This window comes from Parasteatoda tepidariorum, chromosome 10, assembly GCF_982258835.1.
Source record: "Parasteatoda tepidariorum strain Cologne lab strain chromosome 10, Ptep-v5.0, whole genome shotgun sequence".
Classification (NCBI taxonomy): Eukaryota; Metazoa; Arthropoda; class Arachnida; order Araneae; family Theridiidae; genus Parasteatoda; species Parasteatoda tepidariorum.
Genome location: NC_141764.1, coordinates 46,464,225 through 46,490,779, shown reverse-complemented (window position 1 = coordinate 46,490,779; position 26,555 = coordinate 46,464,225). Strand labels below are relative to the sequence as shown.

Sequence of the window (26,555 nt, the reverse complement as noted above, 5' to 3'; positions counted from 1 at the left end):
GTCTTGAATTACATTTCTTGAAACAACATTTTATGTAAATAGGATTTTTTTTTATTCTTCTTCTTTATAATAATTTTTTTAGAAACTGTGTTTAACTGAAATTTGTCTTATTTGTTAGCTTATAGTATAATAGTTCTTGATTTTAAAATTTCCAAACTGCAATGTTCAGTTCAGAAGTAAAATGACTTCCCACTTAATAAAAATTATTGAATATGTTTGCTAAAAAAAATGCTTAATAAAAAGCTGCTTAATAAAAAGTCCTTCCCCATAATATTGTCATTAATTGTTAGAAAAAGGCAAGAGAATGAAATTTATTGCAACCATAGTTAGATAATATAGACACATGCTGTTCATGGATACATTGGTAGATATTCTCCAATTTGCAGATACTTTTTTAATATTGTAATATTTAAAAAAAAAAAAGTATCTGTGCAACAAAAAAAAAAAACGTTTACAGAGGAAAAATTAAGGTAAGAAGCAGGCGAAAACATAATCATAATTTATGCAAGGTAAAAGAAAGTTGTTTAGTTGTATTACCGAAGAGAAAAGATAAAACTGTTCATTTTTGTCCAAGAATTAGTGATCCCATCATTAGCAGACGAGCAAACAACTGGACATGACTATCGCTTTACAACAAAAATAAACAATTACGGTGGCAGTAGGAAATCTTTTAATGTAATTTCGTTTGTTAATAAAAATGAAACATTGTTGCCAAAGTTTGACACAAAAGTTAAATATAGTTTTTGCTGTGAAGAATTACATGCGCAAAAATATTAATATTACTTAATTTTTGGTATGATAATAATTACTTAAGACGAATGCAGTTTTTTATTTTTATATATAATTATTTATATTAAATTTCCTCTAATGTTGTTAATGTACATGTACATATTTTTCTTTATCGGGAATAAATATATCAAATAGCGAAATGTTTTTTGTCGTTTTTGTAATGTAATAAAATCATTCGGTACTCATAAAATATGAGCTTGCAGATACTCTTGGATTGTTTGCATCGATCCTTTATTTTTTTATCTTACCTTACTATAATTACAACTTCTATTTTATACTAATGCTTACTATAATTTGTATTGCAATTGCAATGATTAAAAATTATAAGAATATTAATTATAACTAGTCTATCAAATTTTTCCTAGAAATTTATTCTTAATACAAATCAGAAAATTAATTTCAAAGCATCCTGTTAGTTCTATATACAATATAAGTGCTATGAAACAAGAAATTTAAGACTATTATAAAACTTTTGACTAACGGGAAAACTGAAAATCATTACTCTCTACTAGAGTACTGTACCTGATGACAAAGTAAGTTTCAACTCTCTCTTAACCGGCTCGCGTAGAACTTGTCATGATCTTATCACCCAAGAAACTTAACTATCACATTAAAATTAGCTAGAATGCTCAAATTTTAATTGTATGCTAGATACATTAAATCATTTCCTGACTTTTTGCAATCTTAACTTTTTGAGATGTTATCACAAAAGGTAATTTATCGTCAATTAAAATTTTGACTTACTAGACTGCTCAATTTTAAACTTAAATTTTCTTTTCCTAACTACTTTATAAATTTTAATCGTTGCCTGACTGCTGTCAAAATTTACCATCAATCTTAATTTCAAATTCTTTTGGATTTTCTCATTTCAATTTTTCCCAGTTTTTCACTGGCCGAATTTATTTCCAAATAGAATTTATTGCCTGTCGAAATTTCGACTAATTTACATCTAAATAATGTTCAAACTTCATCTGAAGCTCTGTATTGGATGATATTATAAGTAGCAATTGTTTCATGATCCCTACTTTTTTCGTTTTGGGTGTGAACACAGTTTTAGAAGTTATGTTCTTAAAGTGAAATGAAAACGAGAAAATAATTCTATTTTTGTCACACTTATAGAAAGGTGGGGCACAACACTTTCATAATAAACCTCTATCACCACTCCTGAAATCCTTTCGAAAGTAACGTGCCCTGCGTTTTTCATTTTAGATAAGTAAAAATAGAATTTTCTCTTTTTATTCCACTTCAAAAACTCAATTTTCCAACAAAAAAAAAGTCTCCTGTGAACCATTTTTTGTGATCATTTTTGCATTGCTTGTTATGTTGAAGATTTGATAACCACGTACAAGATTAAAACTTTTATGGAATACTTCAGCATCTGCTCTACTTATCCGGCTACATCTACAATCTTCGCCCGTTATTTCATTTCCTGATAAGATTGCAAAAGCGCAGCGATGATGATGATTTTGATAGCGATGTAAAAAGAACTTTTAAAAAAATTAGCATAGTATTTAGGTTTTAGCTATGATGATATTTTCTAACATCGGTCACCCATACAACATCAAACCAACATAAAGATATTCATGTTATTGCTACTACCATTCTTAAAAAAAAAAGAATTATTTTAAATATCGCTGATTGCGGTCAAAATGCTATGTCATCTTGCTACATCTAAAAGTATGTCTGAGCCCTGATGGCTCAGGGGAGAAAGCGTTCGCCTCCCGATTAAGTGACACGTGTTCGAATCCCAACGGTTTCTGGTTGAAGCGAATTCTGCACCCAACTCGCACTGACCATAGTGCTGCCGTGACCTACCTTAAGTGATAGATCATGGGTTATTATCCCCTGGTCGTCAGGCTAACCGTGAGAGGGTATTGTGGTTTTTCTCCCCGTGTAACGCAAATGCCGGTTAGTTCCATCTAAAAGTCCTCCACGAAGGCTAGTTTGTCCCAATGCTTGATGCATATGCTCCCTTGTCTTCTGTGTTTGGTTTAAAATCGCATGGCTACGGAGTTGAACATTGATAGTCGTACACCATAGTGCTGCTGTGAACTATCTTAAATGATAGATCGTGGATTATTATCCCCTGGCCGTCAGGCTAACCGTGAGAGGGTATTGTGGTTTTTCTCCCCGTGTAACGCAAATGCCGGTTAGTTCCATCTAAAAGTCCTCCACGAAGGCTAGTTTGTCCCAATGCTTGATGCATATGCTCCCTTGTCTTCTGCGTTTGGTTAAAAATTGCATGGCTAAGGACTTGAACACTGATAGTCGTACACCATAGTGCTGCTGTGAACTATTTTAAGTGATAGACCATGGGTTATTATCCCCTGGCCGTCAGGCTAACCGTGAGAGGGTATTGTGGTTTTTCTCCCCGTGTAACGCAAATGCCGGTTAGTTACATCTAAAAGTCGTCCACAAAGGCTAGTTTGTCCCAATGCTTGATGCATGTGCTCCCTTGTCTTCTGTGTTTGGTTTAAAATTGCATGGCTACAGAGTTAAACATTGATAGTCGTACACTCAGAATTGAGTGGGCTGTTCAGCGCCGTTTATAAAATATAATATCTTGTTTCTCCAAGGTAAGTTTCCAAAGTGAAATAATTGATTTAGCAGCTTATGAACAAAATATGGAAATAATTCTAACGAGTTAAGACATACCTGCTTTTGAGGCGATAACTTTAGCTGAAAAAGCTTAGGGATTCTTCCGGACCCTTATCATTGCTAATTTAAATTTGAAATTTTCTGTTGCCCATTATCAATCTTATATTTATTAAGATTGAAGACTCTCAACTATTGAGATAAAAAAAATTATTTACTCTCTTTCATTTTCCGACTCATTGATATCTCTAAAATCAGCTTCAAAAACTATTCTGAAAAACTTAAATACTTTAAGAAAATTTGATAATTTTTTAGGATAGTGTATAGATGATTTGTTTTTGCATAAATGAAGTTTAACTTCTTCAAACTATATTAAATGAGCACGGTCTAACAAATTTTTCTAAATGATAGCTAATTTGCATTAAAGAAAAGACATCACGAATAAATTATGCAACTAAGCGACAATCTTAATGGTTCTGAAAGGTAAATTAAATTATTAATTAGCGCTAACTATTAATTAAGCTACGAAATCAGACAGAAAAACGTATTTTCTCTAAATAAAAATACTTTTTTATCATCATAATTTTGGAGGAAGGAGAAACAGACTGGAAATTATAATCAAATAGTTCAGTCAGGAGAATGGTCAGATTATTAGATCCTTTGCTGTTCCACTTTTTAGATATTTCGCTCCGTAAAGGGAAATTTTTAAGGGAATCGAATTATAAAACTTGGTTATCCAAAGAAAACTTTTCATTTATCCGAATATAAAGGAAAATTTCTAAGAATTTATTTAAGAAATATTTCATTTGATGTAATTGTTTTTTTTTTTAAATATCTGTCAAAATAATTTTATTCCATTTAAAACTAAGTAATTAAAAATGACAAAATACAAAATTTGAACGAAATTGGTCAAATAGTTATGCAGCTTTTTTGAAATTTTATAAACCCGGAACTATTCAACCATTTTCGCTGAAATTTTTTAGATCCTTATTTAAAATTACATAGTTCAAAATGGTATACAAGACTTCTATGACTCGCAATGTATAATTTTCTTGACCCTTACTGATTTAAATAATGATGAATAATATTATTTTTTATTATTCGGAACTATCTTTGGATAAATGAATTCTATAATTGTGTGCAGAATTTTTCAATGCACTTAAAAATTTCCTGAGTATGGTGAAATATATAAATTGTTGAATCAACATCACGGGGTTCAAACTTATGACCATTCTCCAGCCTAAACTATTGGAATATTTTCCATAGTGCTACTATTATTTTGATGATCAATAATCCAAATCAGTCATAAGAAAAAATGTATGTTTATTTAGAAAAAGTATACTTTTGTGTCTTATACCGTAATATTATCAGTAATTGGCTAAAATTAATTACTGTGTTTGAGGTTATCTCTCTGAACTACTAAGGTTTAGTTTATGAAATTAGTTTATTACTGATTAGTTTATGAAAAATACTGTCTCTTTGAAAACATTAAGTTCTATTAAGTTCAAAACTTTTTATAAAACCAAAGTGGAAGCTAAATTTAAAAATAAAAATCAGTTGTCTTAAAAAAAAATTAAGTCACCAATTTTAATTTTGGCAGGTTGTGGGTATCCAGAATTTGGAAGGGATGCAAGATAGTGTTCGGCAGGTCTGATCCTGTAATATGCGTTGTTCTCGAAATCGGTGTTTCAATCACTGCCAAACTCTACTTTGTTCGACTATTTTTAAGAATATAGCTGTAACAACTTATAACTATAAAAAATTACAATATTTTTTTTTTTTAGAAAAATTGAGGATTCCTCTTAGAATATTTTTCATTTTTTTCACCAAGAAATAAACTTATTATTATTAAAAAAAAGAAAAAAAAGAAGGAGGGTTCTTCAGAAGAACTAACTTACAAGACTTTTTTTTTTCTTTAAAGCGCTTTGCTTTGTCATTATAAACCAGTGGCTCCCAAATGGTGCTTAGCAAACCCCTAATGTTCCATGAAAGAGTTGAAAATGTTCCGAGACTGGGTTTTTTTTTAGGCAGTAATGATTTGAAACTTTAATTATATGCGACTCTAACCAATAATCCATTACTTATTTAATATTTCGATTGCCTTTATATCAAATTATTTTAAATAAAATGCCAATAAAAATAACTACAAGTTTTTTTTTTAATTTAATTTTTTTCAATAACAGTATATTGAATAAATTATTAAAATGATATGCATTTGTCTTCCCCTTCGGACTTTTCAAATCAAAATAAAATAACTAAATTCGCTAGAGATGAAATATGTTTCCCTAATAACTATTTTCTCTGGGGTTCGATCCCCAGTGGCGGCTCGATACCCACCCAGCTTCAGATCAATGAGTACCAGCTTGCTTGGAAAGCAAAGGCAATATATTCCCAAGCTGAGCACATTGCTACAATCATGCCGCTGTACGCGAAATTACTAAGCCTTAACTTCCGCGACGCTCTGGCCCACAGCGGGCTGCTGAAGAAATGTTTTACTTACTATCCATTTTCAACGTTAATAACAGCAACTTTTAGTTTATATTTCAAATTAAACCATAATTTGTCTAATTTTATCCGTATTTAGCGTATAAATGTACTCTAAAAAATATACATCAAAAACAAATTCCTTACTAGACATTGTCATAAAGCCCCATAACAGCGAATTCAACTGTCGGACATAACATCTAATTTAGGATTATCAATGATAAATGATTAAAATAATTCCACTTATTAAATATTTTAAAAATAAAAGAATATTTTTTTTCGCAATTATCTTTACATACTTTAATAAAGAAGTAAGGATTTCGCCATAAGTGGGTTGATCCTTAGGGTTTCCAAAGCTGGAAAAAATTGGGAACCACTTTAAAAACAATAATTGTAAACTCTCCCTTGTAAGTTTCACCCTTTTTATGGAAAAAATGGGGGTGATTTGAGGGAGAATTGTATATCCTTTATACAGGTAAGTGAGGTATTGTTTCTGATGAAGTTTTTACACTGAATCAAAAGAGATTAATCACGCTCACACGAACCAATAGTTTAGAAGTTATAAGGATTTTATGTAAAAATATAAATTTTTGTACTTGTCCCTATCTGTGCCTCTGACATTGTCATTTAAACAAGTGAGGCATACTTTCTATGCTCTTTTTCCCGGAGAATAAAATAAGGCTATACGCGAGGCAATAGAATGAATGTTTCAGAAGTTGCAAGAGCTCTTATGTATAAAAAATTACTCCTTTGATGCGCACTTTTGTGCACACTTTACCTTACTATCTAGGGATTATTATGAGCATGTAAGGTATTATTTTCGGTGTAATTTTTCACACTGAATTGAATGAGGTCAATACCGAGACTATCAAACTAATTGTTCAGAATTTATAAGCGTTTTATGTACAAAAAGAACAATTTTGGAAATTCACTTTTATCTTGCACTTATTTGCCATCTTACATTGCTATACAGACAAGTGAGGTATTTTTTCCTACGTATTTTTTCTCGTTCAATTGAATGATGCTAAACATGAATCAACAGGACTAGTATTTCAAAAGTTAAAATCATTATTTTGTGTTAAATTTACGATTTTTTATTTGCCCTTATGAAGAAAACCTTATAACTTCAGAACTATATACCCTATCATATTAATTTATCTCATTAAATTCAGTACAAAAATTTTCATCGGAAATGTACATAAGTCATTTCAAAAATAGTGCTTTTTAAACATAAAAATTCTCGCAACTTTTGAACTACTTGTTCATTGGCACATGTTTCATATATATATATATATATATATATATATATATATATATATATATATATATATATATATATATATATATATATATATATATATATATATATATATATATATATATATATATATATATATATATATACACCGAAGAGCCATTACATTATGACCACCCTCCACAATGGGCTCGCCCAGGTTTTCGTGGTTTCTCGTCCAGAAACAATGTTTTCATGGGGCACATTAGGACCCATAATCCTCACAGTACAAGCCCTGACGTCTGTAAGCTACTTGAATATAGTTGCAGACCAGGTTCACCCATTTATGGCAACAGTTTTTCAAGCGGGGGATGGTGTTTTCCAACAGGATAATGCAACATGTCATAAGGGTCGAATCGTCATGGATTGGTTCGAGGAACATTCCAGTGACTTTCAAGTCATGTCTTGGCCCCAAAATTCACCTGACCTTAATCCAATAGAGCATTTGTGGTCTTACTTGGAAAACCAAATTCGTGCTGCCATGCTACACCCTCGCAATGTGAGGGAATTGCAGGACCAGTTGGTGAGCGCTTGGTACCAGATACCTCAGACTACCTATCAGCATCTTGTGGAATCAATACCACGGAGGGTGCTACCAGTTTTGAGGGCTAAAGGTGGTCCTACATGTTATTAGCAGGGTAGCCATAATGTAATGGTTCTTCGATGTATATATACCATAGTTTAAAAAAATTTCCATGAATCTTGGTTAAGTTTAAATTATTTATTTATATTGATTTTAATTTTAAATATTATTTACGATAAGATTAAGATTTATACCAACAACTTTACTTAAAATGCATCATTAACTTTTTCGGAATCCTCCAATGCATTTATGTAAATAATAATATTTAAAGTTGAATGAAAAATTATTAATAATAAATTCAAACTTTTCATTAATCATAACTAAACTCTAAATTCTATTTTTATCAATAAAGAAAGGAAATTCAACCCAGTTTAAAGTATCCTTCACCCTTAATAGCTTTACTTTCTTATTTAAAACCATTAATAAAATTTAAAAAAATATATAAAGCAAAAAACTTGAATCCTTTTAAATAATTAATTGGAAATGCTACTAAGATGTTGAGTTTATTCCTTTCTTACAAAATTCGCTAGTTTTTTGTTAGTCTAATTGCATGTCTGATGTTTTAAAATTTTTACTGTGAGATTTGAAGTTACTTTTTATATGCTTCATCAAAAATTTACAATGCACGTAGAGTTTAATGAAGAGCGTTTATTCAGTCAAAACAACCATTGCTCAAAACAGTAACGTTAAGCGGCAATCCATTAGTTTAAATAACACAAGGGGTACAGCTAAGTAATACAGAATTAGGAATGCATGTATATTTGATGGCTTAATTCAAAACAACAGAGCGTAAAATTACTGCAGCTGCAAAAGCAGCCACTTCACTAAATTAAGACCCGAAGAATATTATATCTGCTCGTCAAAATATCTCCCTTTTTGCTGTATAATTTGTAAAATTAGCTATACAAAACTTCTGGAGCTATTTGCAAGCCATCGCGACACAACTAAATGTCCAGAAATCGTGCTTAGAATAAGTGGGTGGTACTTAGAAAAATGGTGGTTTTTGATTGGTTAAGAAATGTCTAGGTCATATAGTAATATAGCCACTAGAAACGTTACACCAATTTAATTACGGTAGATCTTAATAACTAGTACTTTTAACTGCTCAGAGGAGAAGTTCGTTACATTTAATTGCTTTGTACTTTCGAAAATGTAGTAACTTTAATGGCAGAGTACAGTTCTAAAAAAATTTTAAATTCTCCAAATTTGATGATTGTATTGGAATTTTAATTTCAAAATTGATCTTAAGTTTAAAAATTAACTGTTTGGATTCAAAATGTTCTGGGACATCGTTTTGTATACGTTGGTGGCAATTGGTAAATTGGAAGCGACAACACCGATGACAACTATGCCACCTACTACACCACCTCCTACGAATAATTTTTTTTTTGGTGCTGCGGCATCAAAACATCGAAGGGATAAAAAACTGGATGTAAAACCTTTAGCTGTAGTACATGGTAAGATTTATAATCATTTATTTACCATTACTGAAATTCACATTAAGGTACAATAAGTTTAAGGTGCCCAAATGTAAAAATTAGTAGTAAAATAATTTATTGCAAACCACCCAAAATTATTGACCACGAGAAATCAGTAAGATAACCCATACTCGCCAATTCTTTCAATTTCTCTAGATGATTTTATTTTTACAATTAATTTGATAGCCACTTTACTGCATCCAAACTCGATTCATGCTCGAATAAATTCAATTTAGAACTATTCTGAATTTAATATTTAGAACTATTTAGAATTATTATGCTACGTTTAAATAATTTAAACACACATATTGAACAGCTATTATTCATGTGGTATTTACCAGTACGCTTGGGTCATCACTTTAAGAGAGCCACTGACTTAGTAACTAGTCTTTTAACTATAACTCCTTTTTATTTCATAATTCAATTTTCATCTCGTGTTCTCAGTTTTGTGTACAAATGTACGTACAGTCAGATCTCTATTTAACGAAATATCTAAATCCCGATAAAAAGTTCGTTATATGGAAAATTCGTTAGCAGAAAATCACCTTTTGAAATAGTTAAACAACACAAAACAGGTTATAAATTTATAAACTCTAGACATAATTAAAATAGCAATTGATACACCTTTATCTTGTAAACTAGTATCTACTATTTATTTTATGAATTTTAACCATAAAAGAAATCTTCATGGAAAGCAAGAATAGAGCAAAACATTTTCCAGTGTTACCCTATCATGCTATGTACATTTTCAACTAAAAAAAGCTAAATTTATGCATAAAATTATAGCTGCATTTATTATAAAAGTAATTTTAAACATACATTACGAGATGAGCTCTTAAGTTTAATTGCTACTGATAAAATCCTTTAATTTTCTTTTGAAATGTAAACAAAAAGGGAAAGGGATTTTACTGCTTTCTCTATAAAAGTTTGGCCTCGAAAATCAATTCAAGCTCATTTCCCCCATAAAATGTTTAACAATTTTGAAATGTTCTGAAATATTTTGGGAAATAGGGAAAGTGGATCTCAAAGAAAAGTTCGTTAAATAGATAATTCACTTCGCTATTTGGAAGTTATTTTACGAAGAAATTTCCAAAATGTTCTTAGTTCCTCAAAAAAAAATCGCAAAATAGATAAATTCGCAAAATGGAAGCTCGTTAAATAGAAGTCCGACTGTATCTTATAAGTATTATTAATTTATCTCGATTTACTTACTGTATGTATTCTCGTATTAATCTCGACTTGTTCTTATCGTGTACTTAAATTGTTTTGCTAATTTTATTATAATTTAATTTGTCATTTCGTATTTTCAAATTGAGTTCATCATATTACTACCGCCTGTTATTTCACTTATAACTTACCCCTTTGGTGGCTGGAACCCCCTCTCCCTTCCATTATGTTCCCACTTCACATATTTTCCCATTATCGAGATATCATCACAGACGAATCAGCTAATGCCGCTTCGCGCAGTGCATTGAGATAGACTCTATTTCTAACCTTCTATTATTCTTCGTTAGAGGGTGTCTACGGAAAATTTTCATGAATTTTATTCAAAATTCGATGATTTTCACTGATTTTTCAGCTAACTAATTTTTGAAATGCAATTTTTCCTTCGAATTTGATGTTAAGTAATAAGAATTAGTTTTTAAAAAGAAGTGCCAATTAACAACTCTGCTAAAAGAGATTTTTTGTTTGAGACGATAGACGCTCAGGTTAAGTATTTCAATGAGTGAGCTAAATATAAAATAAAAATCTACTTAACAATGACAATTCAAATTTCATTTTACTGCCACTAGATATAAACTTCTTTGGTGAGCCTAAAAATCGCACATATAGTAGCCCATATTCTATATTAATACAACATACATATAACAGGGCTCTTTGTGCTCTGGAAAAGAGAAAAGCTTCTTTGGAAAGAATAAAAGTTGCAAGTATAGAAGCCTATATTCTATATTGATATAACATACACATTACAGGGCTATTTGTGCCCTGGAAAAACGAAAAGCTTTAGAAAGCCTAAAAGTTGCATGTATAGTAGCCCATATTCTATACTGATGTAACATACATATTACGGCGCTATTTGTGCCCTGGAAAAACGAAAAGCTTTAGAAAGCCTAAAGGTTGCAAGTATAGCATCCCATATTCTATATTGATATAACATACATGTAACAGGGTTATTAGTGCATTGGAAAAAGAAAAGCTTCTTTGGAAAACTTAAGAGTTGCAGGAATAGTAGTCCATATTCTATATTGATATAACATACATATAACAGGGCTATTACTGCATTGGAAAAAAGAAAAGCTTCTTTGGAAAACCTAAAAGTAGCAAGTATAGTAGCCCATATTCTGTATTGATATAACGTATATATAACATGATTATTTGTGCCCTGGAAAAGAGGAAAAAAAAAGCTAGTAGAAAAACTATTTCATAACTATCCTGTTTTTAGGTTAAATAACGAAGCCTGGCTGCCAAAACTTATTAAAAGTTATTTTTTAGGTTATAACTTAAAAACTTAAAAATCATAAAAGTTATATCTTATATATAACACTATTTTCTGTAATAGGAAATAAAGCCGCAAGCGGCTCCAGGTGCCCATTTGAAAGAACAGGATCAGGATGTGAAAAATAACTGTTAATAAGACTTTGTACTCAAAGATGGATTCCTTATGGAAACAAACTTTGAATGGTTTCACTTCCAACTTTTCCTCTTTTCCAGGATACAAACAACCCTGAATATAACCCTCCATATGCGTGATTCCCATAAGACTTAGAAAAATGTAATAGTGGTATTAAATTCATATTCAGCTTCATAATAACCTTGACCTAAATAATATTTAATAGCCATATTTAAATCGTACGCAGCTATCAGTTTTATTCATATGTTTAAAGCGTGGCGGCAGTTACGATTTAATAGTTAAGTTGAAGAGTAAAGGAATTGCGGTCACCTTTTTGATTTTTAAGTACATATTCAATCCAGGGCTGATAAATTTGAAAAGAGATGAAATAAAGGCTTTTAAAATGTTTCCTTTCTAAGTTAAAAATACATAGAAAATAAGGGAAAAAAAATATGTAATTTTTTTAGAAAGAAGATGAAGAAAAATTATGAATAAATAAAATATTTAAAAAGTTAAAAATGAAAAAGACGAAAACAAAATAAGGAAAAGATATAATCTTGTCATCAGCTCACACTATTATATCTTAAAAATATTTTATTTACTAACAATTTTTATTCTTCTTTCTAAAAAAAATTAAACATTTTTTCCATGCTTTCTTTGAGTTTTTAACTTATTTTATGGGTTCTATGTATCTGCATCTTATGTGCAGCATATAAACTTTTTATTATCTTTTTTCAGTTTTCTTTGTTAATCTCACTTTTCTTTCATTCTTTTTTGTCTTTATTGTGTTAGATATATACTAGAGGGTTAAGCCCCCTGTTAGCTGACGCTCACCAACCCCGATAATAGCTCGCAATAGTTGTTGTTCCTTGGCATAAAACAGTTGAAATTATTCAACTTGAAATATGTGGGTTAAAAAGAACATTTATGCCGCCACTTCCTACATATAGTATGTATATATAAACTGAAGAGCCATTACATTATGACCACCCTGCTAACAACATGTAGGACCACCTTTAGCCCTCAAAACTGCTAGCACCCGCATTGATTCCACAAGGTGATGATAGGTAGTCTGAGGTATCTGGTACCAAGCACTCGCCAACTGATCCTGCAATTACCTCACATTGCGAGGTGGTAGCTTGGCAGCACGAATTTGGTTTTCTAAGTAGGATCACAAATGCTCTATTGTATTAAGGTCAGGTGAATTTGGGGGCCAGGACATGACTTGAAAATCACTGGAATGTTCCTCGACGATTCGACCCTTATGACATGGTGCTTTATCCTGTTGGTAAACACCATCCCCCGCAGAAAAAACCGTTGCTATGAACGGGTGAACCTAGTCTGCAACTATGTTCAAGTAGCTTACAGACGTCAGGGATTGTTCTATGAGGATTATGGGTCCTAATGTGCCCCATGAAAACATTGTTCCTGGGCGAGGAACCATGAGAACGTGGGCGAGACCATTGTTATAGATGGAGGGTAGTCATAATGTAATGGCTCTTCGGTGTGTATACATACATATATATATATATATATATATATATATATATATATATATATATATATATATATATATATATATATATATATATATATATATATATATATATATATATATATATATATATATATATATATATATATATATATATATATATTTATTTTTAAGAAGTTAAATACATTGCTGCAAACTTTTGCGTATTTTGCATAAAATTTTATCTTTATAGTTGAAGCGGTTACAAAATTTATGCTTTACGAAATTATTATTACTATTGACTATTTCTTCAATTTATAAATTTAACTTAAAGTAATTTTGACTTTCTTTACATATAAATAAATTAATCATATACATAAAAGTATAATAATCATGCGATGTTCAGTTTAAGTTCTTACAAACTGAAGAAGAAAAAAACATTTCTGCATGTGACTACATAATTGAATTTTGGTTTTATTACCAGTAGGGAAAATAATCCTCGAAAGACGAAAAAGTGGCAGGTACGTAAATAATAGTAGCAGCACGATTTCAGTATAAATATTTATTTTGCTTGAGCAAAACCTTTATAGTTTATCATGTATTTTCATTAAATAATTTCACGTGAGTATGAAAAAGGTAGTCTTTCTCCCTTTTTTTTAAATCTAAAGTGATAGTTATCAAAAAAAAAAATATTCACTGAGTATAAATTTAAAAGAAAATCGTCCATCTTAAATTTTAATCTTAATTATAGATTTTTATAAGCAATAACTTAATATAGTTGATACGAATAATTATAGTTCTTATGTAAACGTTAATGCATCGTGAAATAATTATGCCATTATTTATAGTTTGGATCAAAGCGATACTTTCAAATAAATTTGATAAAATAATAAAATATTATTTGAAATTTTTTACTGAAGGATCGTAATATAGGGTTATTCATAATTCCTTCCGCCTGTAAACGCCATTTTTCTTTACTACAACTGGTTTCAGTGGTACATGTTACTGCCATCTACCGGCAACTGATTAAATTAAAACTTGAGAACTTTCGGAATAATTTCATATGTTCTTTTTTTTAATATTCATCTTCGTTTTTTTACTATAGCGTTTCGAAACCCCGAAGGGAATTATGAATAACCCTGTATAATATATGAATTTTCTGCGCAACATCCTAATTTTGCTTAGCATTTATTGCAGTTTTTGTGTAATATTTTTTTTAAAATTTATACCAGGTGTTTCAGCATTGCATTGTCTTGGTCTATGCGTGCAACGCCAAATAGGAAGCAAATCAAAGATTTGCAGATCATTCAATCATTATAATGGAACTGATACATGCTATATGCTAAACACTTACGTATGTGATGGAGATAGAGATTTAACAGACGCTCCTGGTTACAGTTATTTCGATCTAGTGGATGACTACACAAGAGACGTGAGAAATTTTAATTTATATCTTTTTCTTTTAGAGATATCTGCTTTTTTCCGCTTAGACGGGAAAAAATTATTTCCATTTTTTGCAAAATTTGTACTTTTAATTTCTAGCAAAATTTAAAATTTATAAATATAAACAACCAGACATAGTTCATGTTATTAAGGCCAATCACATTCGATGACTGGGACACCTTTATAGATCTGGAGACCAAAACCCCGCAAAAAAAGCACCTTTATTTTAAACCAGAAGGTACAAGAAAAAGGGGTCGTCCACCGACTAGGTGGCTGGACGCAGTTGAGAGGGACCTAAAGATAATAGGAATAACTAACTGGAAGGCCATGGCACAGAATAGATCAAGATAGCAAAAACTTATTGGGACGGTCTTGCCCTGTCATAGGCTGTAGTGCCCAAGAAGAAGAAGCAAAATTTATGTATTAGGTACTTGGCTTAGCATACTTAAAGAAAACTAATTTATCTCCTCTACTTACAAATAACACTGGGGACAAATTTTTTATCCCTTTATGCAGGTACTTGATCAAAATCAATTTTGGATGTAAGGATTTTAAATGAAAAATTAGTTTTGTTGTGAATGCTGCAGATTTTTTTCCTCAAAATGATGTTTTTGGCTTAGTTCATTTCTGTCTGAATTTACAAATTTATAAAAAACGTATAGGCCTTATATACATACAAATACACTTATATGCTCTTTTGAAAATAATACTTCGGACAAAAAGCATATCAAATCATAAACTGAACTGTATTATCGCCTTCTTACTACCATTCCTTTCGCAATAGAGAAGTGGTGACGCTTGGTATTCACTTGAGAGTACTGAAAAAATTCTAGTTTTGAATGCATTATAAAACTGCATAGAAAAGGAAACCTTTAGAGAGAAACCAATTGTAGATTTGAAGTCAGCGATGCAAGAATATATCAAGATCCGTACAACAATATTCATGCAAAATAAAAAAAAATTTCTTCAATACAATTTAAACATATACAGAAAATTTCACTTTCACTTCCGTTATCTTACAATAAAAATTCGAAAAGATTTTTGAAATTCAACGAAATTTCAGTGTTTAATATTCTACTGCTTAATACAATAGTTAGCAGAAAGCGGAGCAGTTGTCAGTTCTGCTTATCACTAAATGAAGTTTAGGAAGCAGTGTTGCCATGGATGACTAAAAATACAAAACGTGGTGCCGAATAAAATATAAAATTTTATTAAAAGAGATTAGGAAAAGGAAATTTTTCTACCATATTACCTTCAGTTTACTATTGAAAGTGAATGCAAAGAATGTTTTTGCTTTAAATATGAATAACTTGAAAAGTAGGTCATATTGGTAGTTACAATAGATTGATTAAAGAGATTATAAATGAACTGAGTTTTGACCACTCTTTGCATTTTTAGTCATTCGTGGCGTCCATGTGTGAGTGCCTATGCCTATGTGACTTCCTTATCTAAGTATCGGCCCCGTCAGGCCCCAACTTATTCATCTCAGTGGTAGTTATGGTACAAAAGCCGTACATGAAAATTAGTACAATAAGGATAGAATGAGATATATACAGGTATTTACAGAATATTTACAGAGGTATAAGAATACAGAATATTTACAGAATATTATAATCTCGGTCACCTGAATGCCTCGCCTCCCCCCTTGCGAGCTTCATGGGTTCACAGACAGGGACTTTGGGAAGTGGGATAGGAGAAGTACACTAACTAGTTAAATCTATTAGATAAAACTGCGTCTGATAGATAAAATATGGTTGCCGGGCTGTATAGGCTGTTATCCTTATACAGCCCGGCAACCGTATTTTACCGTGTGGGAGTGATTATACCTATAAACCATCTCGCAAACAGTTTGAGAAAAAAAAGTGGCAGTTATAAAAATTACTTTTTCTGAAAAATAGATGGAAATTAAGTTTTTTCTGTAAATATTTTATTTTATTTCATTATATTATTTTCAGAATGAACAGTAGACCTTTGACGAAGATACTTGGCAGCATTGCTGCTGGTAGGAGTGATAAGTGTTAACACACCGAAAAATCTCAAACATAAAAAAATAACTTACAAGAAATAGTTAATCAAATTAAAGTTATTTTTTAACTAAACATTTATTTATTTTAAACATAAAACTGCGCTTTCAATTTGGAAAATAAAAATTAAATTAACAGACGATAAAATCACATTCTTTCTAGCTTGCTTCTGGAAAAAATAAAACATTTTCTAGAAAAAAATGGTTGTCTTAAAGTTTTGTATATCAAGTTGTGGAAGTCAGGAACATTGTATTCTTTCGAAATCTAAGCAACAAATGACAGAGCTTTTTTTTCTTCTTTTTTTTCGTAAAAGTTCTCTAACGGTGAAAAAAAATAAGCCTATTATAGAGTTTTTATCAAAGAGATAATGGAATAAATCGAAATCATAAAATAAGTATAGTTCGTTCACCAGGAGTTGAGACTTGGCTCCACCTCCTCGGACGCAGAGTTCATTTCAGCGCGGGAGTTAGAAGCGAAACATCTCCGTTGTTTAAATTGAGACAACCCTTAATTTGCACCAAACACAAAAAGTGAATTCTTTTTCAGTCACTTACTTTGCTTTATCATCTGCTATTATACATTTTGTTACACTAACTAATTAAATATAGTTTAAATTTAAAAACTGCTGTTCTCCCAGCGAAATGGCTCTTAAAGGACAAACTATTCACTCAAAAGAAAGAAATATCATAAAAAATGGTGCAAAATATCATCAAATTTATGAAATATTTATTGTTAAGAAAATGCACATAGAGTTTGCGAAATAAATATTCTTGCCAAACGATCGCCAAATAGCAACATTGTTCAGGATTGCTCACAACCTTCTCCCAAAAATAGCGAAATAGTATCGTCGCATACCACGTGATGAAGGCGGAGCCAAGTGCCAACTCCTGGTGAACGAGCTATATCGAAGGAGAATCGCAGAAAAATCATTCTTTCTTGAGTGGTGAAAAACAAATTAGTGGCTTTGCAGCTTTTATGCAATAAAGTATTTCTTTCAGAAGCTTGTACAGCCGAACCAGTTAAGCTATTTTTCTTTGCAAAATAATGAGTAATAAAAGTCTAAAAAATATTAAAATATTCATGTTTGTTCTATTATTTGGTCAGTTTTTTTCAAGTTTTCAAGAGCTGTTTGAATTCTGTGAACATGCATAAATAATTTCAACAAAGTAGATGATTTTCAATTAAATGCACAGTGTGGGAAAAAAAGTAAACACTCTGAATAACATTCGATTTAAGAGATAAGATTTTCACGTGCTAAGAATCATTCTTAATAGTTCGAAGGCTTAACCTTTATGTTAATTGATTAGTGCAGACGATATTTTAAGTTACGAAATCAGAGACGTAAACGTACTGTCTCTTATTAAACATACCTTTTTTATAAATACATTTTTTCGGATTCCACACCCGCGAAAAATGCGGGTAGTCGCAATCCGGAAAATATGGGCCAAGGCTCCATATTTTAAAGGTCAGGAACCAAAAACCGACGAAAAGCAGGTATGTTTATTTAAAAAAAAGCACATTTTTGTTCTTTATTTCATAAATTAAAACATCGTTTGCACTAATTAATTAGCATATGTAAGGTAAGGCCCTCGATGCATTAAGATTGTTCCTTAGTGCGTAAAAATCAGATCATTAGATAAATTATTCTGAGTGTTTACTTTTTCCCGCTCTATAATCGCTAAAACACGCTGTGCAAATCATTCGAAATCATTTCGAAAATTTTTCTGATCTGAGGATTGGATTTTCATGTAAGGAAATGCAATTTTATTTGTTCCAAAGGAAAATATGGTAATTAATTAGTACAGGCTCTAGCGCCAATCTACATATAAAATACCATTTCTAAAGTTTCATCAGTAAAAGGGCTTTTAAGTTTGCGCGTTTTTCTCCATATCTCTGAAACTAAAATGATGACCTTGTGGAGCAAAAATTTGGTTTGCTTGCAAGTTAAGGTTGTTGTTTTTTTTTAACAATTTATTACTTTGCAACAGGACGTTTCGGTTCAACAGTAGCAAATTGATACTTTTATTTTTTAAGGCTTTATTACTGTTAGCCAATCATTTTCAAGCAAGCGAATTTTTCCGGAAAATTTTCTTCATTATTAAAAGCAGTAGCAAAATTTTATGCTGCAACATTTTATTTTTAGTTTAATAAATTTTGTTTGAAATAATTGTGACCGCCAGTTTAGATAAATATTTAAAACAAATATATAAGACTTGATAATCAAGCCGGAATACTTTCGAGTGCTGGCAGAAGTAAAGAAATCAAGATTAATTGGATTAAAATTATCTTTGCAGAGAAGTCAAATTTATCCATAGTTATGGTGACATCCAGATAGACAGCTATACATGGGCAACTAAAAAAAATTGTGTTACGAATTTTTGATTAAATGAACGCACAGTTCCTCATTTCAGTTTTAATGACTTGTAACAAACATATTTTTACATAAAGGATACTTATATTTTGTAAGTTATGCCTATCATTGTATTATTTTATAATTACTCTTTTATTACTTATAACAATAAAAACAAAATTTTTTCTTGTTCTGATGCGAAACAGGGGTTAAAGCGAATGAATATATGGGTGATTATCCCGAAATATGACAATTCACTGTCCTTTGCTTCAAGATCTAATACTATAATACTGAAAGGACTTTTTTCTAAAAATATTAATAAATTGCATTGCTGTTAGCATTTTAAAATGACTTTGCACTAGCATTGACTGTTTTGTATAGTTAAAAAATTTAATTGAACTTCAAAATGTCATTTTCCTGGCATGTCCCAAACAATGTTTCCAATAATAACTAGCTTCAAAACTTCACACAAATTTTTCAATATCTAATTTTTTTTATCTCAAGCGGTGTAAGCATTTCTAGAATATACGCAAAGGGTATTATTTACAAAAAAACTTCGCTTAAAAATTTTTTTTCTGTCAATAATTTTTTGTCCCAAGAGAATCTGTCATTTTCCTGGCTACTTTTATTTAGTGGTTTATAACCGAAATAGATAGAGCCAGCTATCAATATCTTATGTTAATAGATTGATTAGATGCCCTCCTATATGAACATGTCTTGTTGCATGAATAAAGAACCAATTTTCTGGTTCAAAATCTATTTCAAAAAATTTTTCAAGATTAGTAGGTTTTTGTGTTGTCATTTTCCTGGCTTCTTGAAATCATTAATAGCATAAACTAAATAGATTTATCTGAGTTATTTTAAGAAATCTTGTTGTTTTCTGCAGAATGTAAACGTCTTAAGCCAAAATATTAAATTAAAGTTATATGCTATAAAATGGCGAATTTGTCATTATCCTGGCTGTCATTTTCCTGACTTATGAATTCCAGGACATTGAAGTGTTACCAGAATTTTTTTTAAACTGCTAATAGTATAGGGAGGAAAAGCAAATATTAACCTAATACCAAGTTTATGTATGATTGTAATATGGTTGGATGTAATCAAAGCTATTTATTCATTTAATGATTGATTATTATACACAATTTTATTTTGTACACATCAGCAACAAAAAAAATTTGATTCTTTTTACAATGGATAAAAAGAATTATTTTAAGCAATTTATATAATACTCATTATCGCTATTATATTTATATAATAGCAATTTAGGAAATACAGTACTCAGTTTTTAGTTTTCATCCATCATAAAGCAAAATAAAAATTTTGCAGCAATCATTATCTAGTGCAAGATATTGGACTACACTTTTTTTGTCTTTAAATAGTTTTATTGCGAGTATTTCGTAACGAAGAGACGCAAAAATATTTATAACTAATCCGTAAAACAAGTTTTCATAAACATTGGTAATTTTTGAGGAGTTACTCACTTATAAATTTTCTAAATTTATCATTTAGGCAGAATTCATGATTTCGAAGCAGTGTGCAGCAAAAGGAAAATGTTCAGCAAAATGCTGTAAGTATTTTTGTGTATTCATTCATTTATTCATACTTATATATTTTTTAAAAAAAATCAGAAATTATAAGGAAAACTATTTGTATAAATATTAACAGAGAGAATTTATTTAACAACTTTTTGACTTATTTATATTTTTGTTCTTAGCTAATCGAACACTTGTTCATAGCACACATTAATAATGAATTCAGATTATTATAATATACTGTTATAATACTATATATTAGATAATAGAGCGTAAGAAAAAATCTGTTTATTTATTTAATTTATTTGTAATTTTTTTAACCATCCACAGATTTTGTCCACGGAAATTGTCACGGAAAAAAAATCTTCGTTAGAACGAACAATTTAAAAATTAAATTTTACGAAAAAGCTAGAAAAATAACAATATTCGCATTGCCATAAATAGATATTATACAAAATAAGATATGGTAAAAAAAAACTTATAGATTCGTGTTTCTCTGACATTATGAAATATAAGTTTTCCTTGATTTCAAAATTAAATTATCCATTGTTCAAGATGCTCTTATTTACACCGAAGAGCCATTACATTATGACCACCCTTCATCTATAACAATAGGCTCGCCCAGGTTTTCATGGTTTCTCGCCCAGGAACAATGTTTTCATGGGTCACATTAGGACCCATAATCCTCATAGAACAATCCCTGACGTCTGTAAGCTACTTGAACATAGTTGCAGACCAGGTTCACCCATTCATGGCAACGGTTTTTCCTGCGGGGGATGGTGTTTACCAACAGGATAATGCACCATGTCATAAGGGTCGAATCGTCGAGGAACATTCCAGTGATTTTCAAGTCATGTCCTGGCCCCCAAATTAATCTGACCTTTATCCAATGGAGCATTTGTGGTCCTACTTGGAAAACCAAATTCGTGCTGCCACGCTACCCCCTCGCAATGTGAGGGAATTGGAGGACCAGTTGGTGAGCGCTTGGTACCAGATACCTCAGACTACCTATCAGCACCTTGTGGAATCAATGCCGCGGCAGGTGCTAGCAGTTTTGAGGGTTAAAGGTGGTCCTACATGTTATTAACAGGGTGGTCATAATGTAATGGCTCTTCGGTGTATATAGTAATATTATATAACTGTTGTTACGATATTTTTTTCCAGTGAAATTCAAGCTTTTCAAAATGCCAATGTCTTGGCAAGAAGCTCATGCGTCTTGTAGAGCAGAACAGGCCTACTTAGCTATGCCTAAGACTTGGAATGATCATGAAGTTTTAATAAGTAACTATAGTTTTAAAAAAATATTAAAATTGTGTTATTTATGATTCTTTGCGGAACGTAACTTTATGAATGAACTTATTATAAGTGCAATTTTTCAGAACAGGGACGAATAATAAATATGGAAATACTTATAGCTCAACGAAAACAGCCTCCAACTGCAAATGTTATGAAAAATTTTGTTTAATTAAATTGCTAGCACATTTTAATAGATCATGAATTAAAGTCTTTAGAAATGATGTTATTTTTAACTAATACAAAATTTGCATCAACCAAAATAAGCTCTGAAAGTTAAAAAAAAAAAAAAAAAAAAAAAATCTTGTAAAACCCATTGATTTTGAATATATTCTTTAAGATTATGATATTAAGAAAAATTATTTTTAGATTTTTAATGAATATTTTTAATGAATAATAAACTCAATTTCTTCCACTCGTTTTGGATTATGCAGGGTTATTCATAATTCCCTCCGCCTGTAAACGCCATTTTTCTTTTCTACAACTGGCTTCAGGGGTACATGTTACTGCCATCTACCGGCAACTGCTTAAATTAAAACGTGAATACTTTCGGAATAATTTCATATGTTCTTTTTTGCCATATTCATCTTCGTTTTTTTACTATAACGCTTCGAAACCCCGAAGGGAATTATGAATAACCCTGTATATATAATTTGTACTAGGGATGTAACGAATATTCGGCCATTATTCGGTATTCTGACCTTTTGCCGAATATTCGGTTAGCCAAATATTCGGTAAAGTATTATTTGGAAAGTTATTTTTCGAGAAAGTCTTCTTTTCGGGGGAATTTTAATAGATTTAATAAAGAGTAATCAAAAATCGTATTGTTTACTGTACATTATTAGAACTAATTTTTGTATATATTTTTTAAGTCCTAAAATTTATTAACTAATATTTTGAAAGACACATGGAAAAGCGAAATTTGAAGGATTCAAACTAGATTACTTTATACTGAACCATGAGTTTTGATATGCTGATTATTTTCTTTTTTTAATTATATTCAGGCTAATTAATTTCATTATTTTTTTCAACACTTTATGTTTTAAAAATTGAGAACCTTTTTTTGTTTCATTTTTGCTTGTTTTTCAGTTTCAACTAAACAGAAGTATGTTAACGAAGTGTTACTAATCGACTTTATTCTTTTATTGTCACTTTTTTCTTACGGTAAAACTAGTAACATAGAAAGCTGTGCTTTTCAACTGTAAAGTTATATTTCAGAATTAAGAAAAAATTTTCTCTGTTGATTTTTTTTATTAACTTTTCTATCAGCGTTTTTATTATGACAGCTTTTATTTTCAAAGAGCTTTTCTATTAAACGTTGTTCTTTTACGGTCAATTTTTTCTCGGCAATGTAAAAATGTTAAATTAAGAATTTCAGCATTAAATCATTCGCTCAAAAATTAGGAACGATTTTCGTTTTAGTTTCTATCTAACTTTTCCTTTTTCAGAAAACGTTTATCTTTGTAGACGTTTGTATTATGACTGGAAAATTAGCAGGTTTTTATTAGACTTTAATCTTAATCTTTTCTTGAAAATACGGTAATTGGAAAACTAAAATGTTTTGCTTTAAAAAAATTTTAAAAAAATTAAGATTGATTTTTATTTTTTCTGTTTTGCCTTTGTATACAATCTTGGTTTTTTTTCATAGGCGTTTTTATGATAGCCCTGCCTTTTTAAAAGCGTTTATGATAGACATTATCTATTTCAATGTTTTATGAATAATTTTTTTTCAGGAAAATATTATTAGCATTAAATTTTTGTTTTAAGAATTAATATTTCTAATTTTAAAACTAGTACTCTTTTCTTCTCTTAGATACCCTGAACATCTATATTATTAAAATCGCAGAACAAACAAAGACTTTAAAATTAGCCTCCTAGGAGTAGTTTTAAAATAGAGGAAGCTAGGGAGATCAAATTTATAGATTTTAAAAAAAAAACTTTTGATTTAACTTCTCAGAAACAAAACATAATGGGAAATATAATCTGGCATTTTGTAGTGATGTAAATTGTGCCTTTTTAAGAAAAGTGGTCCGACATAAGCGTTCAAAACAAGTGAGCATCTTCTAGCATTAGCTACCACTTTACATTTCAGTATTGAGGAAAAACATCACGTAACATGAACTCATATCAAAATGCAGTTATAATACTATAAATATATTATGGCAGATACAGATATATGTTTTGTTTATGTACAATAAATTCAACGAGTAAGGTTGAATCATCGGCCTTTAAATTTTTTAAAAGGAACAAATTTTCTAAATGAGAACGTTGGCGATAAGCGGTTGATTTAGAAAGGTGCTGGCAATTTAACCCCTTGCGGTCGTTTACAGCGTTAAGCCTCCAACTCCTATCGAGGTGTCAACAAAATACGATCTCAAACAATCAAATATTTTCTGTCTTAAAAATTGTTTAAACACAAAAATACTGAACCGATATTTTTAATTATTATCCCATTTACAGCCCTAACTCTCGTGTACTTTTTTCAAAGAGATAAAAAGAGATGATTCATTTATCTCATTTTCTAAATTTATTTTAAAGAAACAAAGACATTTTTGTTCATTTAAATATATTAATAATATAAATTGTTATATTATGATCAGAAACTATACGTTTGCAATATAAAGTAGCAGTAGCATTAGAAATTATTAAATTTGTTTAAGCACTAATTTTTCTACCAATTATTTTTTTCAAAAAGTCTTTTTTTACACCTCGACAAAGTCATGGTTAATTTAGTTATAAAAACCTCTTTAAGGACAAACTCAACTCTAAATTTTACGAAAACACATACAATTGCACAACAAGTGACTTATACTTAATTGCTGGACATTGATCTTATAGATTACAAGACCAAATATAGCCCCTTTACATCGTTCTTTCTGTGGTGATGCGCGTAGACCTTTTCCCTAAACTATCACTCCATTAATTTAATCTCAAAAAACAATTCACAGTTTAAAACACGACAATTCATCGCCTCCATGGTATGCGAGCAACCCAAATGGGTAGCAGCCGTGGGGACGATAAATTGGCAACTTTACTGTGATGAGTAAGCCAAAAACGAGTGGTATGACTAGGATGCCTTGGTCATCTCTATAACAGAGTCACAAACAATGTATTTGCCGGACTATCTATCGCTTCTATAACTTTTTCTTTCTAATTGACAGATTTTTGTCAATCTCGTGTTAATATATAAATAGACACACATATTTTCTCTATCTTATTACCCCTGCGTAAATGTTAATATTATTCTGGCCCTTGTAAATATTATTACATTCTAATCTAGTTTAATCTCAATTATGCTTCATTTCATGTTGATTTCAACACATGTTCAAACCGCCTGATCTCCCTATATAGGCTTTACTGTTCAGTGTTGCCAGAACTTAAGATTAAAAAGTAGCGAGTGGGAGCTCCAAAAGTAGCGGATTCGACAAAAAAAAAAAAAAAAAGACTGTCAGAATTATTTTATAATGGGAAGGAAGAAAAATTAAAAAATATATATTTTTGCAAGAAAAAAAGGTTTTTAAGATTTGTTTGTTGCTCATTTTTAAGATTTGTAGCGTTCGAAAAATAATGAGTAGCCCAAAAAGTAGCGGGTAGCCCGATTTCGATTTTTAGTAACGGGGACTTTTAAAAGTAGCCCAATCCGCTATTTGTAGCCCAATCTGGCAACACTGTTACTATTTGGTTCTTGCCCCCCCCCCCTCTTCCCCCGATTCTACTCCTGCTTCACACTTTCTCCCATTATGTCTCAAAAATCCGACGAATCAATTGATGCCACTTCGCTGCAGCGCACTGAGATTTTAGCTATGTTCTAATGGTCAAACTCAACGTCAGGGATAAAGAATTTTTCATATTACATGCTAGTTAGGAACAAAAATGTATAATGTTCCTTCCCCAGCAGTTTTAGCTTAAAAAAAAGCAAGAGAATAAGTATTGATATTGATTTTTAGCGATGATGAAAAAAGGCAATATTCTACAATCATGGATTGGAATCAGAAAAAGAGAAGGAGTGTTCTTCTATGATAATGGAGCACCACTTCTGCAGAATCTGACTTTTTGGGGTCCAGACCAACCCAACGACAGCGGAGGTACACAGCAATGTGTGCAAATGATGAATGAAATGGAATACCTCTGGAACGATTTTGACTGTGCTCGACCCGTAGGCTATATCTGCCAGTATGTTTGGTAATTTCAAAACAAGTGTAGATTATTTTAGATATCTTCAATCAAAGCCTTGTAAAGATTGAAATCAGACTTCGGTTAAACGTTGTAAAAGGGAGAAAAAAGGCTGTAGACGAAATAAAAACAATAAATTTTATTTGCGTCTAAATGATTCTTGTTGGTTGTGACTTTTAAGGGAGATTTTATTTGGCAACGTACTGTAACGCTTTTCAGTGCAGTATAACCAGATTAGCAACATTAATTCAAATAGATGCTGCGAACAACTAGAAATGTAAATCTATCTGCTTCTAACAACCATTAGCACCCTCTATTCCTTAAATGACAAAAAGCTAAAGCATGTCATTTAACTTAAAATACGCTTTCTAAGATCGTACTTGCTAATGTCCTAAGCGTACTTGCTAAGTTCCATAAAATATATTTCTCTAA

At 30.7% G+C, this 26,555-nt stretch overlaps 1 protein-coding gene across 1 annotated transcript; it reads left to right on the top strand.

Moving 5' to 3' along the window:
* The first annotated feature begins 8,802 nt into the window (after nucleotides 1-8,802).
* Nucleotides 8,803-26,265, top strand: LOC107447146 (uncharacterized). The gene is made up of 5 exons (XM_043042365.3): nucleotides 8,803-9,202; nucleotides 14,541-14,740; nucleotides 20,635-20,692; nucleotides 21,822-21,938; nucleotides 25,898-26,265. Exons 1-5 carry the CDS (start codon nucleotides 9,022-9,024, stop codon nucleotides 26,134-26,136), a joined length of 795 nt encoding a protein of 264 aa, XP_042898299.1. The 5' UTR covers nucleotides 8,803-9,021; the 3' UTR covers nucleotides 26,137-26,265.
* The last annotated feature ends 290 nt before the right edge of the window (nucleotides 26,266-26,555 follow it).